Genomic DNA, 22,891 nt, shown 5'->3' with positions numbered 1-22,891 from the left:
ATCTACTCTTTAGTGTTGAAGTTCATTTGTGATGGAAAGAAAACACATTTACGTGGGTAAGAAAAAAAACTTATTTATTCAAGATTACATGTTAGCATTGTTTTTTAGAAAACTAGGATAAAATAAATGTAAAGCCTTATGGATAGTGGATTCTTTCAACTTCAGCCATTTACACAAAGACAGGGGAGTAAACGCAGTCCATGCTATATCACGGAAATGTATTTTCTACACCATGAGTACCCAGATTTCTTCCTGACGGTGCATTAACTTGCAAAGCAAAAATAAATCAAGACTATGCAGCACAGCTGTAATAAGGGTAATGGGCTGCAGCAGGCTACAATAAGAGGATTTGGTTTCTTGTCTGGATGGTTAAGTGGACAACACGGGCACCAGCTTGTGTAGGTCATCAAACACAAAAAAATCTCAGACTTTTGTTAACTGATGCACTAAGCACGTATGTATGCTGCCGATATGCATTTACATCTGGCAACAAAGAGGAATGGATAACCGCAAAGACTTAAAGAAAACGGATATTCAGGGACTAGTGAAACGTTAGATGAGAAGATCGTTAGTGCTTTAATATTTGTCTGTTAAATTCACAATTACATTTTTCTTCAAAAAAAACTCAAGTGCAAGAAAAACGTTTTAGGGGGTTACATGATGGACTATCGTATAGCTCCAACCAGTTTCTAGGCAACCAGTGGAGACTCAGGGAGTTACTGGTTACAGCTAAGAAATAGTCCAGCACATAATCTATCAAACATTAAATTATTGTTTTTACACTTTGATTTTTAGATAGATAGAACAAACGATCCATAAAGTGTTAATTAGTGATATTTTGGCTGCCAATTACCAGAGCCACACCAGCCAACTGCCTGCAGCTTCATACTTAACAGACACGTGAAAGTGATATCAATCTTCTCATCTAACTCTACACCAGAAAGCAAATTAGCACATTTCTGTAGTGTCAACAGCAATTAAACATAATCATAACAAATTACTACACACTTAATCCTTAAACTACCAAGAGCTGGTGTAGAGTAGAAAAAGCAAGCAGACAAGCAAACACATGGGTCAACACAATGCAACTTTTACGATCAACGTCAAGTCAGTGGTTTTGACCTTGTCTGTATCACACAGTGCAAAAACATGTCACATTCACAGTGTACCACAGGCTTCCACTGTCCATAAGATTAGTGTTACTTACAGCTCAAATGGGCTGAAATGGAATAAATCAGCACTGGGATCCAGAGGAAAGGCGGAATTTCACTTTTCAATCAATTTCACTTCAGTTTTTCTGTTCAGTTTATTATTCATACGTATATAAAGAGTGATTCCAACATGCATTACTGTAACATTTCAGTATTTTCTTTTTAGCATTACAGCCGAGCGCTCAGTGTAGAGGTTTAAATATTCTGCGGAGGGACTGAGAGAGAAAGCCATTATTTAATCATGCACCGCATCAGTCCTAGCATATTGACTCTGAAAGCTTTTAATGCAGTCACTATGATTAAACATCATATATACACTCGGACAGTTCATATTTACATTAGCTTTCAAGAAATGTACTAAATTTACTAAAGAATATTTGAGCTGCTCAAGCAGGACCCTGCATACACATCATCTTACGTTTTGTACAGGTAGTGGCGAATAATGTCATATGTGACTATAATTCAGTTTAGTGGGAATGCCGCGGAAGTGGCGGAAAGAACAAAAACATTTAGTTTAATCACTCAAGCCAATTGTGTTCACTGCTTCAGGACACACATGCTCCCACAGAGTATAGATAATAACAGCAACAGTCGCAACTCTGCAGATGAAAGGATCTGACGTGATGTTTTAACCTATTTTAAGTCATTTACTGTCCTCAAATGTCTCAATTATTGCATTATGTAGCCATTAAACATTATTAAAAATATTAATCTTGGAAGTGCAATAACTCATTTATACACAAATAACCCAACATTAACGCGAAATGAGCAGCGTAAGAGCCTTACGTACCAGTTAACATGTAAAACAAAGTAAAGAAATAAACTCTCCAAACTATGTAAATCTAAAAATGAATGTAAACCTAAAATAGAGCAAATGACTCATCTTCTGTTAGGTAGCTGGGAATATTAGAAGATAATGGAACCTATATAGTGTCCCTTTGGATTCAAGTACCACCCCACAATGGTGTAGAAACAACTCCAAATCCAAAGACCCGTGCTACAGTCTGATCTGACCAAAGCAGATTTCATGGAGCATCCATGAGATGTGCCGTCTGGTCCAGGCAACCCCCCTGCCAAATTCTTCTGCTTTCATTACCGCAAAAAAACTAGAGATCTAGTAACACTTGGGAAGTGGAAGTGAACTACACTCTCTAATATGGGTGTTACAATACCATCGTTAGGGCTTGTGGGTCATGTCACCTTCATCCAGGGAAAGTCTTCTCTCCTGGGGCAAAAAAAATAGGGCCGTGGCCCTAGTTGTTTTTTTTTTTGTTGGTCCTAATTGGGACTAGGCTTCAGATTCCAGGTCTTCTTCCTCTCCGTTGGTTGTGTCGCCCGTCTCAGGCTCCAGCAGCAGGAATTTCCCATCGTTGGTTAGAGGCATGTTCTTCATCAGTTGAGCCAGGGCCTCTGGGTCCTTGTAAGAAAAAAAATAGTCTAAATCCATCCATATCAAGTACTGCTCCTTTAACATCTAATGAACCTACCTCATCTTTATGCCATAAGGACTATGGGAGGTAAAATAATGACCAACTCTAGTGGCAGGGGTTCCTATTTATCTTCACTAATATCAGTGTGGACATTTTGTTTTCCTCCTGTTTTTTTTATTCTGTTCAGCCACTGAAAAAGCTAGTAATTCAGTGTTGTAAAACCTGAATACATAATATGATTGAACGTTGCTGCACATTTTGTCTAAGACATATGCAATAATATGAGCTTCACAAAAAAAGAAAAATATACGTGAAGACAGTAACAAGACTGTAGAAAGAGAGAACTTCAGAGAGAAAAGATATGTAAAATGGATAAAAATGAATATGAATACTGCGGATGAATTAAAATGTAGTTAATGTTTCTAGGTCATATAAGTTTAAGATGAGTTTTAAACTGTATCTTCAGGGACACTGTTCCACAGTCTATAGTGTTTGAACTAAGTCTTATTACTTTAAAAAGGGCAAAGCATGTTTACAAAGATATATGTGTCTAACGGCATCAATGACATATTATTGTAAGCATAATATTGTATTATTGTGTTAAAATGTAATTTCACTCTCATGGAGGAACTCAACCAGTAAAAATAGCTCATTTGTTAAATTGTTATCATTTATCATCAAATTGTTCAATTTCTGATTTAATATAAAAAAAAACCCAGTTATGTGTTTCAACTTAAAATACAAGAACTGTCTCCTAGGTGTCCATGATGATGATAATGATGATGATGATACCTTCTTGGCTTCTGTAATTTCCTTCGCCAAGCTTATGGTGTAACATATCTGTGAATAAAAAAAAAAGATAAACATCAATATACAAAGGTTTATGCAGGAGTTCTGAAGTTTAACTGGATACATTTAAAGAAAATTGTTTAACGTGGAATTGAGAAGCAAACAATTTTTTGTTTTATGTGTGCACTTTTCCTGTCCACATCATAAAAAGCGAAGGTACAGTACGGCATGAAAATGTCATAAAAGCCATAATGCAGTAAAACAAAACTGGCATGCCTCCATGCACGTTTTTCTTCAGCCCAACTTTTCTGAAACAGAGCAGCTAATACTGGTAACACGAGCAACAAGTGAAGACTGCCGACATCACCGGGTGCATGCGTCTGTTTGTGTATGAAATGCAACCATGAATGATGGCGCAAGACTACCTCAGCTGAAATGGAAACACTGCTGCAACATCTGACTTTCAGCACTCATTTTTAAAGGATTCTGTTATTCTACAGTGCACGCATATTTAAATATGATTGTGTAATTAAAATAGTTTGGACCAAAAATCATTTAGCTAATCAGTCCATCCTTGAGTCCATGTGGACATTTGTGCTACATTTGAAGAAATTCCCTCTTAATATATCGCGCATCAAGAGTGGGATGCACAGGAAAACATAATGCCTCTGTCCATTTGTGCCACTGGTGTTGCCGGTGCAGAGGTAATAAAAAACCCCACAGAATTGAATTCTCTCTGTGCCTATATGCAATCATCAGATTCACGCAAATGTTAGTATACAACCTCTTTGGACAAATACTTATTGTAAACAAGCTACAAAATGTAATTGTGAAAATGGTGTTAAAGACTTTTTAATACTTTTTAAGGACTTAAATTGTTGCTTAATGTCTCGGCAACTTTTAATACTTTTTAATGTGCTGTAACACAATGATATGCATTTGTGCATCAGTTAACATGTTTACCCTCCTTAAAAAATGTCAGTGTTTGGTGTATCAACCTTTTCGCCCTCTGTGTTGCTCTCAAAGACGAAGGCACTAAATGAGGGCTCCCCCTCCTCATCTCCGTCACTCAAGTCTCTGCCCTCAACCACGAACCCCATCAGCCTGCCGTTCTCTTGGTGGGCTGCAAACTGACACACTTCTCCAAGCTGGAACTGAGAAATCAAAGAAGTGATGAGAAGAGAATAAAGAGCTTTTAAAATGTGGTAGGAGTTGGATTGCCGCAGACATTCTGAAAAATTTCCAAAGGATTACATTTAATTTAATCAGCAGATGGTAGCCTAGAGCAAATAACACAGTTTATAACTTGTTAACACCTTCTGCTATTTTTAGCAAGTGACATACAGTTTGACTGAGCATGCTAATTGCAGGGATTGAAGCAAAAATTTCAGGCCAAATTATATTCCCCATTTTCAATTTGTATTTGTATAATCGTTTTTTAAAATTGATCTGAAAGATCCACATCCCCACAAAACAACCCAAGGTTCCTCTATAGTATAGTATGTCATAAAAAAGTCATAGTATAGTATGTTGAAAAAAGTCAGTGTAGTTTGTTGAAAAAAAGTCATACTATAGTATGTCGATAAAATGTTTGACATTGTTCTTTTTCTTTCTGTTTTTTATTTATTTTGTGCTGCCTTTGCTGTCCATGAAAAGTGCTTTAGAAATAAAGTTTTGATTGACTGATTGACTGATTGATTGATTGATTGATGGATGTTGAAAAAAAGTTATCGTATAGCATGTCATAAAAAAGTCATAGTATAGTATATTGTGAAAAAAAACATAGTATGGTATGTTGTAATATGCCCAAAAAGGCTTAAATCAGTCATAGGATAGCCTGTCTAAAGCAGTCATGACATATTTTGTTGGAAAAAGTGAGGAAACGTCATAGAAAAGGGTGTCCAAAAAAAAGGCCCCACCAAAAAAACCATAGTACTGTATAGTATGTCGAAAAAGTAAAAAAAAAAGGCAACTGTAATATTTCCAATAAATGCTTCAATCAGTCATAGGATTGCCTGTCTAAAGCAGTCATGACATAATTTGTTGAGAAAGAGTCAGGAAAAGTCATAGAAAGGGGCATACAAAAAAAAGACCTCACCAAAAAAAGTCATAGTAGTATGTCGAAAAAGTTAAAAATAAAAAATCAAACTGTCATATAATATGTATAATTTGTTAAAAAAATTCAGGAAACAAAATAGAAAAGGGTGTCCAAAAAATAAGCCCCACCAAAAAAAAAGCCATGGTATAGTATGTTTCAAAAAAGTCTTGAGGCAGCAGAAAGCAATTGCACCATTGACGTACAAAAACCTGGTATTTAAAGAGTGCATTAACCATAGTAAGATAATTGATGTTTCCCAGCCTGCATTCATATCCTTGTCTTTTATCATACTTACGCTTATTCTTGTAACTTGAGTCTGAGGGTCAATCAACCTATTGTGAAGACAAAACAGAGACTTTTATAAGAATGTGTCACATTGCACTTCTTTTTCTAACTTTCTTTGGTGTTTCACTATGGGAATCGCCTTGGTGTGAACAGCTGTGGAAGCTGCAATGAAACAACTACTGTCAGTGAAAGACAGGTCAAACCGCCTAGGACCATGCCCGCTAATATGACCACAGATAACCGGCCCCTCCTAAATCATTCTCGCTTTCTTCCCATGAAGAAACTTTACAAGCTCCCTCAGCTCATCAAGGCTCATCTGTTCATAGACAAACCATAAAGGATCATGTCGCAGAATGCTGTTCCCAGCTTAAAGTTAAATTCCTGTGTAAAACCGTCCCAGGATCTTTTTAGGCAAATTCTGTCATCAAATAAGCCGTCGAGACAGTTTTTTTCGTGTATGAACAATAAGCGTAGATTTTTCGTAAAGATGCTAACAGTCTGCTGCGGCTAACACAGATAAGCTAGGGGCGGCGAGTTGAACAACTTTTTTAACAACTAATACTGCTCCAAAAACACCAAACCTCTGCAGTAGCATGATAAGAGTCCCTACACATTAACTGAAGCACCAACAACGTAGTATGTGAACACAGAGTTTATTAAAAGAGTGTTTTCAAAGACTTACCTACTGGCCCTGGTACCAGCTGCTCTATTCAAATCAATTACCAAATGCAATCGGTATGCAATGTGGTACAGTTGGTGACCTTGTAACGTTAGCTTTATAACCTCTGGCTAATGCTTTACCGTGAGCTGACTCAATTAGCATTAGCTTGTTAGCTGAGCCGAGTACAGGGAGTTCAGCTAAAGGGGTTACAACAAGCTAACTCTTAGGATAAGCAGTTAGCCTGGGCTAAGCCCCGTCTGCTAGCGCTACTGACTGACAGGCTGCCGTGTTACAACACTGCTTGTACAGCTGAATATTTATAAAATATCCCCCCTTTCCAGGCAATATGTCTTCAGCTACTACCCTCACCAAAGGGTCGGTAAATTGGCTGAATCCCGCATGTGCCTTGCGTCATGCGAGGCGTCAATCTCGGGCAGGGACCCTCAGCCGATGTACATATGTTCATGGGCGCTAAAAATGCTCAAGCATCTTTGGCTGACCCCCAGTCATGCTCTCACTGTGCGTCAATGGTGGAAAAAATATTGGAAAGGAGGCTGAGAGTGGCTGTGTCTTAAAACCAGTATCCCTGTTTGTCAGGAGCCACAACCAGCTCTCATCAGCCGTGAGCCACAACGGGCTGGGCGGACTTGATGGACGCCAAATCCCCAGTCATGCCTCTGCTTTTGGAGGAGCTCCTCGAAGTGGCACCGAGCTGTAAAGACGCAGAGGGTGATGCTAACTCTGACATCCTCAACATGGACAGAATAGAGGAAGAGAAGGATGCAACCTGGCCCCAGTACAGTTAGACCTGTGTCACTGACAGACGTTGTGTCACTGGAGCTTCCATAGTTGGTCAGGCCAAGATAATTCCCATAGTGAAACACCTCACTCTGTTATCAAAGAACCGGGGGTTACGTAAGTAACCCAAAGTTATACACCCTTGACTTTGATTTCTTTGTATGGTTTTGTGCAGTCTTCAACTTGAACAATGCTGACACAAAAATGTGAAAACCAATCATAGGTTATACAACATCTCGACATGGCATTGATTTGTTGGAAAAGCTGAGTGGCGTTCAAAAGACTTGTTTGTCGCACATGTTTGGTTGGGCTCCAAGGCTCAAGTTTCTTGCTCCAAGGTCTTTTTTTGTGTTGTCTTCAGGCAGCGATTTACAGCACATCAACGTTTCCAGTGGTGATTTTTTATAATGATGAGACGTGAACACGATCATGCAAACAATTACAGACAACTTAGATGTATAGGTCGGCCTTTCACAATATAATATCTTGTGCAATAAGATAAACAACTAGACAAAGTTGAACTGTAATTCTCTAAGAAATAGTTTTAGCTCTAAGATGTTTTAAAGATGATGTATCCTGTTGTGTTGTACAACGTGGGAGGCTCCAGGATAGCTGTATCAAGGTCCAAACCAGACTATCACAACATTTTAATGTAGTTAATTTAACTGAAAGACAGATTTGAACAAAAACTAAATACATTTCTAACAGCAGGAGTCAAAGATAACGAAGCTGGGGGACAGACAATGTTAAAACCACTGGAATATCATAAGATAATGGTTTCTCCTCTAAGAGGTGACACCAAAAAGATTGCTCAGAAAAACACAAACCACGCTCTAAATATACCATAATACTTTTTCACCATACCTTTGGCATGACGTGACTATCAAAAGTAGAATATCTGCTACACAGAAACAATAATTGACGCGCAGTTTATAAATAAATGATCAGTTCTACCTGAGGCTACTGCTGGTGACCATGAGGTGGGACTCGGTGGTCCTGAAGATGTTGTGGATGGCTCGGGCAGCCAGAACCTGCCTCATGGCTTCATAGATCACCTCCTGATTGTCGCCACAGCGCACCGCCATTGAGCCCTGGAAGCGCACGGCGAATACTTGCTGCAGGAGGGAGTCTGCAAAAACATAGAAACATATCCGACACACAAACAAAGACATGTCAGCAGCATAAACACTTAAGTCAACAAAAGAAGTGCTCGTATAAGAGAGTAAATTCCAAAAGCAAGCACACAATGGGCTTAAACTAAACTCAAAGGAAAGGAAAATAGTTACCGTCACTTTCTGTTGAACAGTCATCCTCAGTTTCTCCAAAGGGATTTGTGCGTCTGCAGGGAAGGGAGCATACACACAACAAAAAACAATTAAACACCTGCACTGAACCATTGAGAATAATTCAGCTTCCTGGAAATTGTATAATAACCACTATGAGGCCAACTTTCAGGAAATTGACATCATCACCGACCAGTACTAGTTGTTCCTGTTTGTCTCTCACAAACATGCACCCACACAAATGCCCTGCCCCAACTGTTTCCTCACCTCCCTCCAGCCCTGTTCTGGTCCAGAAACTCGGAGGCAGGCAGCATGATGTCAAACTGAATGGGTGTCCCGGGGGCTATCAGGTCTTCTGGTTCTGGAGCAGCCCCTGTCTTCTTGGAACCACCACTGGTCACATGTACACCTCCTGGCTTCGCTCTGCAGGAATGACACAGACAGAATGACGATGAGTTATCAGGAATAAACCAAGTAAACCCCAAAACAACCACGCTTTAAAGTCTATCTTAATACCCACAATGTGAATAAAGAGAGTTAATTGTTTCTTCTCTCCACACTGGCTATGAGATCCCTTTCAATGTTAGTGATATGGGATAAAACCTAGGAATCTTTTTTTAAATAGGTCATTTTTAGTGCCTTTTTGCACTGAGGATGAGGATGGACTGATGATTTTGTTTCCCAACACTTACATTTGAATTGTATTTGCAAGCCAGCCTAAATAACAGCAGTTACAGCAACCAATAATGCTTTCAGCGTACATCTGGACATTTAATATGTAATGCTACAAAATGATAATCTGGGATGAAATGTTCATGGACCTTCAAGGAACATTGGGTTAAATTGCCATGTAAGCAAGGTAATAAAATTCATGCTAACACACCGGTAGACAAACACACAGTTTAATCTATTACTCACACTTTGCACTTGTGTTTTAGGTTTTGTAGAGACTGAAAAAGAAACCCCCTATCCAAACTTGCTCAATTAGAGCCCACTGTTTCAACAAAGCAATAAATTCAAAGCTTGGTATACCTGACGTGCCTAGTTACCGTAGATAGATTTAGTGGAAAAGAGACAAAGAGCAGACTAATATTTTAAGTTTAGTGATCATCAATAGTAATCATAGGTCGCCAAATGTTTTAGAATTCACAATTACTTTATATACCAAAAGCAAATACATGTAGAGGAAGGTGTCATATTAACAAGTATTGCACAAAAACAAAACACAAAAGCATGTTGCATACAAATCAAATGGCCGGTGCACCTTAATCCTCAGAATTATATACTTCCCACTGTATAAGCATTTAATTACATCAGGAGGATGCAGTATGTAGCGATATTATACAGTCTATGGTTATGACAGGAAGCATGGCTGACCTGTCAGGGTTGGGGGAGCCCTCTGGTCTCTTCTCAAAACTGGTAATGGGGGTGACTGCCTGGATGGCAGTCTGGTTCAGTCGGATGGCCACAGCCTAACAAAAAGAAACAAAGACATTGCATCATCTCTGTTTCAGCAGGCAAGGCATCAATACAATCAGAACAGTGTATATTAGTGGTCAAATATGCGTAAAATATTGAAAACATCACAAGTTTTAACCCTCTTGTTATCTTTACCAGTTCTCTACATTATCTCAACCACTTTGCTCTGTATACCAGGAGCAGTATCTATTCACCATCGATAATTGTGTTTTTTTTTCAGGTTTTTGATCTGCTTATTTTAAGGCTACTGATAAATAACTAAAATAACTAATTTGACAGAACTGCATCCATAGCAACAGGCTGTTATATATAGAAGCAGTCTGCTATTCAAAAAGAACATACTGCAGAATGATGTGATTGACCAATCAGAACGAGGAATTCAACAGAGCCGTGTAATAATCTTTTCTAAACTACCAAGTGACTATCATGTAGGGTTAGGGGGAGGGGGCAGAGAAAACATCTTTTCCATTGAGAAAAGCCTTCAGTGCTGTTCTCTTCTTTCAATGAAGAAATGCTCTCCAGTGCTTTTCCTCTTTAGGAGCCTCCATTGTCTCATGAAGGAGCAGTCGCCTCTCGTGCTGAAACCCGCCCCCCTGATCCCCACCTCAACTGATAGTAGCTTCTCACGGGGCGCGGGTTGGCTGGATAACTTCTGGCCGAAACCCCAACGCATTACTTGGAGCCTGACAAGATGGATTTTCGTATGACGTGTAAACATGATTCTCGCGTGATCTTGTGTTATTGCAAGAATTCAGTGGCTGTGCAAAGTAATGATGGTCTAACAACCAAGATCATTTAAATGTTTCAGATTTAGAATCAGAACTTTTTAAAGTTTTGATTTAGTTGGTGTCTTTTTTAACTTGCAGTGTGGGTATGAAGCTCTGTGCGTGCGTTACCTCTGGGTTGTCAGTCAGGTAGATCTGTCTGGAGATGTTGTTCACAGTGCAAATCCACTGGTAAAGAAACACAGATATCCACATTAGGACTTCCTCTAGCTACAACGCCATCCACCTGAAATCACTTGACTGATACCAGCTGTGACAGGCCAGTGAGATGCGTCCAAGCACAAAACCACACAAAGAAGTCTTGACAGCTCCTACTTTGTTATATGACCGATACTGTGCTTGTACTGACAGATGTCTTTAGTATGAAGATGTAAAACAATAAGAAAGATCAAACACAGCTGATAAAACAACCTCTTTCACACTTACTTCTTCATATTCCCGTTTGCTCTCCGCTTGTAGAATCATTGATCTGGATGCATTAATGACAATGGAGACAATTAAATAAGATTTCTCCAATATCTCATACATGTTTCTGTGATATTCTCCTTGTTGGATACAAAAGTGTACATACGTTTTGCCTGAGGGGGAGGTGATCTGAAAACAGTAGCGCCTGTCCTCACACTCCACAGCCATGACGGAGCTGTTGTCCAGGTCCAGCACCATGCCCCCCGCCACCGCCCCACGTGGCTGGCACATGAGGTTCCCTCCCTGGGTGAAGAAGTACAGTCGGTCCCAGGCTGTGGTCACTAGTCCTGTTTTACTAGAGCACAAAGAAAAAGGATCAGAAAAAAGTGGATAAAGGTCAGCACTTAAGGATGATATTTTGAAAAAAAAAAACGATGGTGGCATAATAAAAAGTGTCAGTTAAGTGTGAGTTATGAGGGCTACTGTATGTACAGATCAACAAATTCAAGGATATACGGAGGGATGTGATAGAAAATCAGAGCTCAAATCTAGCTTACAAATGAGTTCAAAATGAAGATGTGCCAGAGGTATAGACTATAGACAGACTCCCTGTATAGATTTTTTCAATGAAATTTCGCAATGTAAAAAGTGATTGGTGTATCTATCTGCCTGTGATTCTGATCTGGTCCGAAATGTGATCTTTAATTTAATCTTTCTTGGCCCATGTTACACCCTTCTACAGAGTTTCTTGAAAATTGGGGCAGTAATTTCTCTGCTATCAGGCTGACAGAAAAAAACAAACAAACAAACAAACTAGTCTTGCATTTCCAGAGTATGATCTGGCTACACCGGCTAATTATTCTGGGAAAAACGCTCTAGTTTGTATTTTTGTAAATCAATCACAACCATCTTGGGCGGAGCTAAGCTGATGGTGCCCTTTCAAAATAGATAGAGAGTCTGACATGCAGCCACACATAGCTTTATCCCAGCACTGTCCATCAGGTAAGCCAGACTACAGACAAACCAAGGCAAAAACATAACCTCCTTTGCAGAGATGATAAACAAGCATACATTTAATTAGAAAAGAAGTGTAAAACAAACCTGTAAAGTTGAAATATTTTCTGAAATAATTTGTTTCTTTTTTTAAGAAGGATTTATGTGTGAAAAGAAAGTGGTCATTTTCATTCGTACACTGAAAGCCTATGCTGCAGGTTATCACGATAGAAGCGTTAGTCCTTTAAAACAACACAGTTTCCTAGAGTAGTGTTGCATCTCAAGACTTAGAATCAAGCCCCTCTCCCTGATATTAAGCAAATATTGCTTGGGAATTTACATTTCACAACTTCGGTCATAGAAGGTTTTAAAACATCAATTCTCTTTCACATGCAAATGCTTGAGTTGTCCTCAATTCTTGGTCATTGGATTTTCACTGCTCTTTGGATCGGTGTTAGTCTATCTTTGTTTCTGTCCTATCTTTGAACTGCTGTTTTGTTTTGTTTTTTAATTCGTTTCTGGGCATATAAATAAAAATAAATAAACTACACTATAATTCAAGTCTCTTTCACTCACTCTCAAAACAAAGCGGCATGCCTATAAGTCATTTAAATTGCTCATCTGAAAGCCTTCCTCTTGTACATTCTGTTTGAAAAATATTCCCAGATAGATTTCCTTTGATTAATATCAAGATGAATAGCTTCCGCTTCCCTGGGTGACTCAGACCCTTAATATTGGGAAACCATTTGAAATAGCAAATGTTCTCTGGACTCAGCATTTGACAAGCGTTTGAGGCTGCTGGCGATGTGTGTCATTAAACAGAATGGCATTCTGTGGAAACCTTTTCTTTGGTGTCACAGACATTTGTCAAAGACTTTGGATGTATATGAGCAAGAGACAGTTTGACAGCTCTGACATTTCACTAAATCACATTGCGGGCTACGTTGCAGTTCTACCTCCTGAAGCCATTAAGGACGTTTCCCTTCTCATACATCCACTCTGCAATAAGCTGACAGCGCACTGTCAACATGTTACCTGACCCACCCTGTCTGGTGTGACAGACTTATTCTTTACTGTGTTCATGCGCATTTTGAGCAATTTTAGCAAGGGAGGCAAAAAAAAATTCTCGGTTATGTGTTTGGATATATAGAGATTTAAGACTTAGATTGCTTTCACACTTGAGTCGTTTGTCCATTAAAAATATAGGAAGTGGACCAAAATTTTTTTTTGTTATTTGCATTTAAATTAATTTAATTTAATGATTTAACGGATGATAACTTTCAAAAATCCCTAACTTATTGTGACCATATATCGCTCTTCATCAACTCATAATCCCTCTCATCAGGGCCTGTCTTCTCTTACACTCGCAGTCTTGTCAGCTGCTCATGCCTTCTAGAAAAATATAAACACCCACGAAAACTCCCATGAATTTGGTGTTCCTTGACAAATAGCATTGTAAAAGCAACAATGTTGCAACTTCACCCCTGATCTGCACCACGCCTACCAAACTATAGGTGTGAAAGTGCATTTAATGTTACCACACTGTATATTGATTGATGCGTATATCGATTGCCTATTGCTTCAGGCTTAACAACAGAACGAGTCATTGAATTGTCACATTTGTCTAATGTGGACAGATTCAAAGCTTGCTCCTGAGCTGTTTATTTTTTCCAAGACACCCTTTAACATACTGGACAAGGAATGCTAACTAGGAAGCATCTATTGATTTAAGATAGGCCATAATGAGTGCAATTATTCTTACTTCCTAATATTGAGGTAGCCAGCCTTCTGAATAAGTGTGCGATTGACAGGCTCAGTGTCCTTATCTGGCATATAGACAGTGTCCTCCACAGACAGAAACTCCCTCTGGGACGCACGCATGGCCTCCGCCTCCGTGTCCAGCTGGGTCTGGATACTAGACAGGAAAAAGTTTGAATACAGACAATAACCATCAAAACTGACATTCAAAAATCTAAATTTTCTGCAGTATTTCAACAGGATATTTCAAACAAGTGCATGGCCAAAGTGCAGCAGGGTTTGTTATCTCAAGTAAAATAATCTTTGGTGATCTGCTCGCTTGCCTTTTTGGGCACATACTATAACTATGCAAAGTAGCAACAAACACAGACATATAGCTTAAACTAAGGTTGAACTGTTCATATTGATACTAGCATATTGTATTTTGTTGTCAATTGTGCAATGATTGATTTAAATAATAGTGTTTTTAATAGTGCTGTCTGAATGAAATATTTGCTTTTGTTGCATGTATCAAGAACTGTGTGTAAGCTATTTTGACATCTCTAAGGGGCGGCAGCAGATCAGCCCATAGGGACTTGGCTTGGAAACCAAAGGGTCGCCAATTCAAGTCCCCATAAGGACCAAGAGAGGAGGGTGGACTGGTGGCTGGACCACTGCTGAGGTGCATTTGAGCAAGTTTGCTCTGACATCTCTCCATTAATGCATGTATACAGGACCTGTTTGTGCATGTGTGCATACTTGAGGCGTGTGTGTGTGTATGTGTACGTGTACGTGTACGTGTACGTGTACGTGTACGTGTACGTGTGTGTGTGTGTGTGTGTGTGTGTGTGTGTGTGTGTGTGTGTGTGTGTGTGTGTGTGTGTGTGTGTGTGTCTGTGTGTGTGTTATTAAATAATAAAACAACAAAATTTTGAAAAGTGAATTTCCCCTTGCGGGACTAATGCATGCCTTCTTTTTCTTAAAACCTCAACTTCTGAGTGAACCAATGTGTTCAAGCAAATGAGAAAACTGTAATACCAAAGCTAGCTCATTACATTTACTGTACACATGAAAATCAATGTTAATGAAATAGTCTTTACTTTTGCGTCATGTTGGACACAGAGGAGAGAAAGCTGTCCATCTTCTTTGACACTAGCTCAATGCCTTTCTTGAAAAAGCCGATCTGAGAGATAAGAGATAATCATTAACAATTAATGTATACAGTATATACTGTATATGGCCTAGATTGTAGGTCAACAGCTGCTCAGTACCTGTGCTTGTGTGTATCCTAGCATAGGTTCGAGCATGGCTACTCTCTTGCGATACTGCAGGGCATTGAGGGCGCAATAATACTGCAGTGAGGCCTGGTGCTGCTTCCTTCTTGTATAGGCAACCTCCTTCACCAAGTCTGACTTCATCTGGACAGGAGAGGGTTAAACATGCAAATATACATATAAACATGTCCAGCATAAACTCACAATCAAGCTCTGCACACACACACACCATACATATGCAAACAGTTGCACTACTCTCACACACATACAAATAAGCAACACAGTCGCATTATCTTGTACATCTAAGAAGACATGCTGACATATTCAATAGAAGCAAATAACAGGAATCTTATCTATGCAGCTATTAAAGTGCATGGTGTTGTTACAGTCTTAATTACTAAAACAGCAGGGCCTCACAGCAGAGGAATATTTAATTATGTCTATTTTTATTTAAAATGTTAATAAAAAACACCCTCACGGCATTAGTAGTGGGAGTGAGTATTACTGCACTGCAAGGTCTTTTACAGATTGTGATCAATGAGAAAACCTTTTTTCAGTTTTGTACCTTCTCATTCTCCTTCTTCTTGGGCAATCGGCTGTATTTGACCATGGCTGCCTCATGCTCTACAGGAGAGGAAAGAAAGGTCATGAGGATCAGATAGTAACTACAAACTGTAATTGAAAATTAAATAGGGAAGGATTTGTAGGAAGGATTAGTACCTACCATCAGTAGCGATGCCAAATATTTCCTTCAGTGTGCTTATTTCTGAAACATTCAGTGTATAGTAAGTTGTGTTAGAATATCTACCATGATATCAACAAATTAAAAAAATAAAAGCACTACTGCTTTAAGTAGACACCTTAAACTGTAGATTAATAAAATGTTTGCACCATCCATTTAAAGTGAATTCTTTAAATTTTAGAATTACTGATGAATGCCCAATGTATTTTAATTACTTTATTTTGAAAAGTAATTTGCTTTTATATTAAAACACTAATACAAGTGGCATTTCTAGGTAGACAAATGACATTTTTTACACAGATACTAAACAAGTAAATTACACAAATGTAATTATAATGTGCTATTTTTACATTTACGACACAGTTTAACACAGTGGATAACAATCTATTTATGAATGAACACAGTAAGAATGAATTGTCTTTTGTTTAAGAGAATGTTAAATTAAATAAATATATTTTCTTATCTCTTGCTCAAGGCAATCGGTAATAATGTGACAATAATATCATCAAGGGGTCTGGTGGCCGAGAGGTTAAGGTGCTGATTAAGTGCTAAGGACCTTTGTTACCCGTCTTTCCCTCTCTCCTCACTTTCTGTCATCGTTTTATTATCAACTTGGTGGTAAAAGCAATTTTTACCCCAAAAATATTTTTAAATAAACTTTTGTGTGTGTGTGTGGCCCTACCTGTAAGGTCTTTCTCTCTGAATTGGATCAAAGGGAAAACCATGCTGTCAGCCATCTGGTTGGCTAGCTCAGTGTGGAGCGAGTTCAGCTGGACCGCACAAAACAAGTTATACAAAAATATCAGACACTGCACAGGGACACAAACAGAAGATGTACCCTCGCCAAACATCTTGAGGGATTTCAATTTATTTTAATATGTAAAGTGACATGTGTTGCCAGTTATTCCTGCAGCAAGCTGGAGAGTAACATTTTCAGTGAAATGGGCGAATAACAGCAGACAATGCCTCTGCTACATCATAAAAAAGCCCATATTGAGGAACAGTACATTTCTTGAGAATAATAAAACCTTCTGTTTACCTCTGATATCACACACACACACACACACACACACACACACACACACACACACACACACACACACACACACACACACACACACACACACACACACACACACACACACACACACACACACACACACACACACACACACACACACACACACACACACACACACACACACACACACACACACACACACACACACACACACACACACACACACACACACACACACACACACACACACACACACACACACACACACACACACACACACACAATTCTCTATGCTTATCAACACACACTCCGGCATCTAGCAAGCTGACATCCAGTTAATCTGAAGGTTTTTGCAAGTGCTAAAGTTCACATGATTAGGTGCAGCAGTAGGCCTAATTCTCAATGTGAAATGAGTTCTCCTCTGTAAATCATGAGCTAAAGGTCAAGCAAACAATCAACCTGTGTCCTCTGAGTGTACGTCTGTGTGGGTTGGTGTGTCCTAAATCCTGTTGAGTGCTGACTGGGCAAGCTTGTGGATCCCCCATGTCTGACAGTGACAGGCCCATCTGTTTTGTCTATATACCTGAGCCTAAACACCTCTCCTTCATCCATCCATCCATCCATCCATCTATCCATCCATCCATCTAATCACCCACCGCTGCCTCCCACCGTCCATCCATCCGTTGCGATTGGCATAATATTCATCTCACCGCTCCCCCTCATAGCGTCGGTATACGATTAGTTCCGGTCTTACAGAGAGGATAATGCTCAGGTCTTTTAATTGAGGTCATTTTCAAAAGCATGCTAGGGGAGTACAGGTGCAGTATCTTTTGTAACATGATAAAGAACCAACTACTAACCGTGCAGTAGTTTATCATCCCTCTCTTCTGCACAGTGTACACACACGCATACAAACACACAAATACAAATAAAACAACAGACTCCAACTCACCTCCCCTACAGTTTTGGCAAAGTTCTGCAGTGTAGTGATTACCTCTTCATCTCCTTTTCCAAGGGCAAAATTCTAAACAGGAGAAGGAGAAGAAAGGGGGAACAAGTTTAAACCATGAAATTGTATAATAAAGCATAAATCTAACCTATACTAGGTGCTAAGAAGTAAAAAGAAAAAAAAGCATATTCTCACTTTAATGGAATAATGCCAAAGATGCTAATAACACCACAGTTAGAATGATGAGTTTTAAGCCTTGTTTAAAGCAGCCATTACAGGTCATTGTATTTTTTCTTTCCACATATCATCCAGTCTGTAATTCAGAATGTGCATGTTTTCCCATTCTCAGCATGATTTAATAGACTTGTTTTGTTAACTTCAGCAACTATTCTATACCTTATTTCTTTTTGGCTGCATAAAATGAAACCCTTTGACAGATTACCAACAGAGGGGCACTGTTTTAAAGATATGTGTATGGCCTTTTTAATGCCTTTATTAGAGAGTGATAGATGGACAGGCAAGCAGGGAGAGAGATACGGGCTGACAGGTCAAAGCTGAATTCAAACCCTGGCACCTGAAAGGGACTCAGCCTACATGGACCGCACGCTCTACAAGCTGAGCTAGAGGCACTTCTACTTCAAGATTATTTAATGAACATACATTGCATTAAGACACATACACAGACAAGGTGTGGCAGACACATGCAAAAAAACATGAAATTAAAGTTTAAATGATATGAAATGATAACACTGATGGGTGGGTTCCTTTTTTTGTTTTATAATGTAATCATGCATATAACTTCATAACACATTAGCAGAGTTATTTCACCCACACTATGAGAATACAAGGGGGCGAAAAATAGGCATCGAAACACTTACTGCTGTTCTTTCAGCTCATTGCTTTAAGCAACATGAAGGTCATTCTGACAAGCATATCAATCATTTGTGTCATCTATTTTCTTATCTTATCTGGACAATGGTGGCTTGCAAGTCAGAGAACAATGTTCAGAGAGACTACAGTAAGAAAGATCTACCTGAAACAATACACGTGATGTGGATATTTCACCCCACTGCCCAGTGGAAATTATGCCCTTGATTGTGGTACCCATACTTACTTTCTTCTCATAATCCAGAAGTTGCTGTGAGAGTTGCTCTGTGGCCAAGCCCATCTCACTCTACAGGGGTCAGATAGAAGCGAAAAACAAAGTGAACAGACTGGCATACCTAGGATTTGTCTGTAGATTTTACATGCGTCATTCTCTCTTCAGCCCTTGATAATAATAATAATAATAAAAGGAATAATAAAAGGAAACAACTGGACAACAGATGAATCAGAGGTCAAATGGAAATGGAAAATTCACTTGAAAAAGCACACGGTATAAATGTCAGCCCTTCCAGTGAACTATTACCGGTTCAGAAAAAGGTCAGACTTCAGACTACATAAATTGTGTATGTTGTGAGGAGAAAAATGAAGAATTTACTGTGGCTGCAATGTTTCAGTATGTTGCTAAATGAGGCTTTATCTTCTGCAGAGAACAAAGATCAGCAAAGTCAAAACCATCTTCACTCTGACAGCAAAGGGAGAGTTTTACACTACTCACTGCACATCACACTTAGAGTAAATTGCACAGAAAATTGGTTTGAAGGCACAATGTAACACCACTTAAATTGCAAAACTGAAGGTTTCACAGCTCTTTCAAGAGCTTTCAGTACATACAGTTTCATTTTTCAGTTTGCATGGATCAGTTGCAAATATGAGTGCATAATATCCTAGTTTGGTATTTGTCTATTCAAAAGCACCATCTTTTCTTGAGTGCAAACCAAAACAATGCTTACTGTAGTTCAGTAATTAAAATGTTTAACCCCAAATTATCTTCAACAAGGAAACTAATGTTGTAACCCCTGTTCCAAAAAAAACAACCCTCCTCATTTTATTGTTTGAACACGCGTTGCAGAAAGCATGCATCTGTTTGTGTCGTGTTTAGTACCTGGGCTCCAAACACACGCTGCATTGATTGTAACAGCTGGTTGGTGTAGTCTGTAAGCATCCCAGAATCCTCCTCAAACACACTGAGCAAGGAGCGAGTCTGTGGAACAAAACATCCAAACAACTCCTTTGATGAATATGATAACAGGATTAACAGATGAGACAACAGTTAAATTAACTATTAAAAGGGCAGTTTCACATTTTTTCAAGTCTTTCCTATAACTATGGTCAAGTGCCCCATATAAACACTAAAACAGGTCTTTCTTGCTGTAATCATTTCCCCCGTTTACAGTGGCTACCTTTTGTTAATATTCAAATGGGAGACTAAATCCATGGTCCCCATTCTGTGCAAAAATACATTCTGATGTTTATCTGAAGTTTATGTGCGGCCTCAGCAGTCTGAGTTTGACAAATCAAGGGGATATCTTCCCAAAAAACAGCCTTTTTAATACAATCTCCCCTCTTTGTGTTTTCCTCAACTGTGCTTCGAGTTTAGCTGAAGTGGAGGGATAAAACAAAGAGGAAATATCTGACTAAAAACACTGTTTCTTTGGAAGATATCCACTTTATTAGACTAACTCAGACTGCTGAAACCTCATATTAGCTTCAGATAAACTTTGTAATGGGTTAGCAAACAACAATATCTTTAGGAACATGAACAAAACAAATATTTGAAAATGTCTTCTTAGCTTCTAGGAAATTACACTGTGCATTTCCACCACTTTATAAGGGGAAAAAACATGAAACTGCTAACCTGAATAATCAGGAAAAGAATCAGGAAAATAATCAGCAGATTAATCAAAAATAAAATGTGTTATTTGCAGCACTAGGTCTTAATCGTACTGGTGTGTGTGTGTGTGTGTGTGTGTGTGTGTGTGTGTGTGTGTGTGTGTGTGTGTGTGTGTGTGTGTGTGTGTGTGTGTGTGTGTGTCTGGCCTTAGTCTTGGGTCAAGATCAGCTCTAACTGAGTTAAAGCACAAGTGGTATTCAAATGAGTGTGTTTATTAAATCTGGAGCTGGAAATATTGTGTTAAGTCAAATGTTCCTTTTCTGCTTTTTGTGTACTGATGACTACATGAATGAGGGTAGCTGCAGTATGCCCTGCATTTGCATTTGGAAGTGCAGTCTGAAGTGAAACTAAAAGGCATGGTGATTTTACTGCAGGCTGGCTATGCAAACTGTCAAAGAAAATCCTGTCTGGGTGTAGTTTTTCCATAAACAGGTGCAGCAAGGCAGGGCAGATACAGCAGGGAGGAACACACACTGGCTAAAGTCTGTTTACAGTTCACTCCAGATGACTTCTATCACAAAAAGGATTGAGAGTCATTTCACACCAATAATAAAATATCTGGAACATTGTCTGCTTTGGCAGTGTTTACATGTTACTGTAGCAAGACAGCAGCTCTAGTTCTTGAGAAACTGCATTTTAAAGCAGAAAAACATAAAGGCAGCATGGGTTGCACTTAAACAGAACCACCAGAGAGATCAGTCCTGTTTGGGAAGAGAGAGATGCAAAAGACAGATGGAAATACAGGTTACAGTACATGTGCAGAATAACAAAGACTGTCCTGTATTTTTGCTTGACCAGCACTGATATCAATGCATGAGGCCTAGTGCTCTGTTAGCAGCTTTCATACTTTATATATATATGTCTGCACTCCAGACCTATAGGCATCAAACAACATATGGTATTCACTACTGACAGCTAAAACTGATGCCTGTTGCAAGCTACTGACTAATTCCAATGGCGTCCGATAATGGACACCCCTCCCAGATCCTGTGAATCAGGCCCAGTTCGGCTCCTGGACAGGGTTCAGCCTCAAAATCTAACTTCATACGACACTGGAAAATGAAAAAGATTGCGGGAGAGTGATTGTGGTTGAGCTAATGGTCGTGACATCTTCCATATTGATATGTAAAGCAGAATATCAGAGAGAGGATCCCTGTGACGAGTGGTGGCTTTGTAAACACAACAGATAACAAACGCCGAAAATTATTATTAGCTGTATAAACTATAACATTGTTTATAGCAGGAGGACACAGCCACTACTGCGAGAGGAGTACATTCCCAAAACAGTGTGTCAATTGGGGAGCTGTCATCGACCAGTGGAAACCGCCTACACCAGGAACAAGATGATGTTTGGGCTAGTAAGCTAACTTCAGCGCTCGTTACGTCTTTTGTATGTGACAAATGTTTAAACATGATAAAAGCCACAAAGGCCTACCTGAGGACTGTCCTGCAAAGCCTCCTCCAGCAGCAGTTTGTGATGTACGGCCGGCATCTTGTTAGCGGTAAAAGAGAAGGAATGGGAGCTTGCTTGAATTATTTAGAGCGTGGACTCGGTTTCCCAGAAGCCAGTGCGCGGGTGAGAGGTACACTTAGGAGTTGGAGGCGGGCCCAGGCTGATCTCATCCACACACGTGACCAGTAGGTCAAAACTCTAAAGAAGTTATTTGTATATTTTTATATTTCATTTGTTCCGTTTCTGAAGATGTGATTTGTTTTATGGCAAATCTTCGATGACCAGTCAGCGTTCGTCTATTAAAGTAGATAAAGTAGATATGGTATTACCATTACCATTTTAGTTTCAACAGTGACTCCGTGTGGACGTGTGTAGAATTGCAGTTTAATTTCAAAATAAGATATTCGTTTCTTTAAAAAAAAAAAGAATACAATACTATTTCAAGGTCGAAAGACACGATGCATTCTTGGTTGACAAGGAGTCTTCCATAGTAACAGAGCAGGGAAGCATTGTTCAGATTATGAAATATAGGCTCATACAATTTACACTGAAAAAATACTTATTATCAAGTGAATGCTTTCAAAAATGTTCATTAAAAGTACAGAGAACAAGCAGTAAAATGTACAAGTAAAAAGTATTAAAAGTAAACATATGGAGGCAGATTGGTCCCTTCCTTTGTATCTGTCTCTCTCTGTCTCTGACAGCTATGGATGTATAAATGG

At 39.1% G+C, this 22,891-nt stretch overlaps 1 protein-coding gene across 2 annotated transcripts; it reads right to left on the bottom strand.

Moving 5' to 3' along the window:
* Nucleotides 1-57: 57 nt before the first annotated feature.
* On the bottom strand, nucleotides 58-22,261 carry appl2 (adaptor protein, phosphotyrosine interaction, PH domain and leucine zipper containing 2). 2 transcript variants are annotated; one of them, XM_083916538.1, is made up of 21 exons: nucleotides 22,152-22,261; nucleotides 19,928-20,026; nucleotides 19,055-19,114; nucleotides 17,944-18,015; nucleotides 16,653-16,740; nucleotides 15,953-15,994; nucleotides 15,794-15,852; nucleotides 15,226-15,372; nucleotides 15,055-15,137; nucleotides 13,980-14,132; nucleotides 11,391-11,579; nucleotides 11,246-11,288; nucleotides 10,931-10,987; nucleotides 9,933-10,027; nucleotides 8,823-8,978; nucleotides 8,559-8,611; nucleotides 8,227-8,401; nucleotides 5,824-5,860; nucleotides 4,429-4,584; nucleotides 3,434-3,481; nucleotides 58-2,628 (listed from the first exon to the last, which is right to left on the bottom strand). In XM_083916538.1, exons 1-21 carry the CDS (start codon nucleotides 22,206-22,208, stop codon nucleotides 2,500-2,502), a joined length of 1,998 nt encoding a protein of 665 aa, XP_083772664.1. In that variant the 5' UTR covers nucleotides 22,209-22,261; the 3' UTR covers nucleotides 58-2,499. The 2 variants fall into 2 exon arrangements, with proteins under 2 accessions (XP_083772664.1, XP_083772663.1); XM_083916537.1 differs by having other exon boundaries at nucleotides 11,246-11,579.
* Nucleotides 22,262-22,891: the final 630 nt, after the last annotated feature.

Source organism: Echiichthys vipera (genome assembly GCF_963691815.1).
Source record: "Echiichthys vipera genome assembly, chromosome: 7".
Classification (NCBI taxonomy): domain Eukaryota; kingdom Metazoa; phylum Chordata; class Actinopteri; order Perciformes; family Trachinidae; genus Echiichthys; species Echiichthys vipera.
The sequence above is the reverse complement of the archived record's forward strand: the minus strand, read 5'-3'. Positions and strand labels throughout refer to the sequence as shown.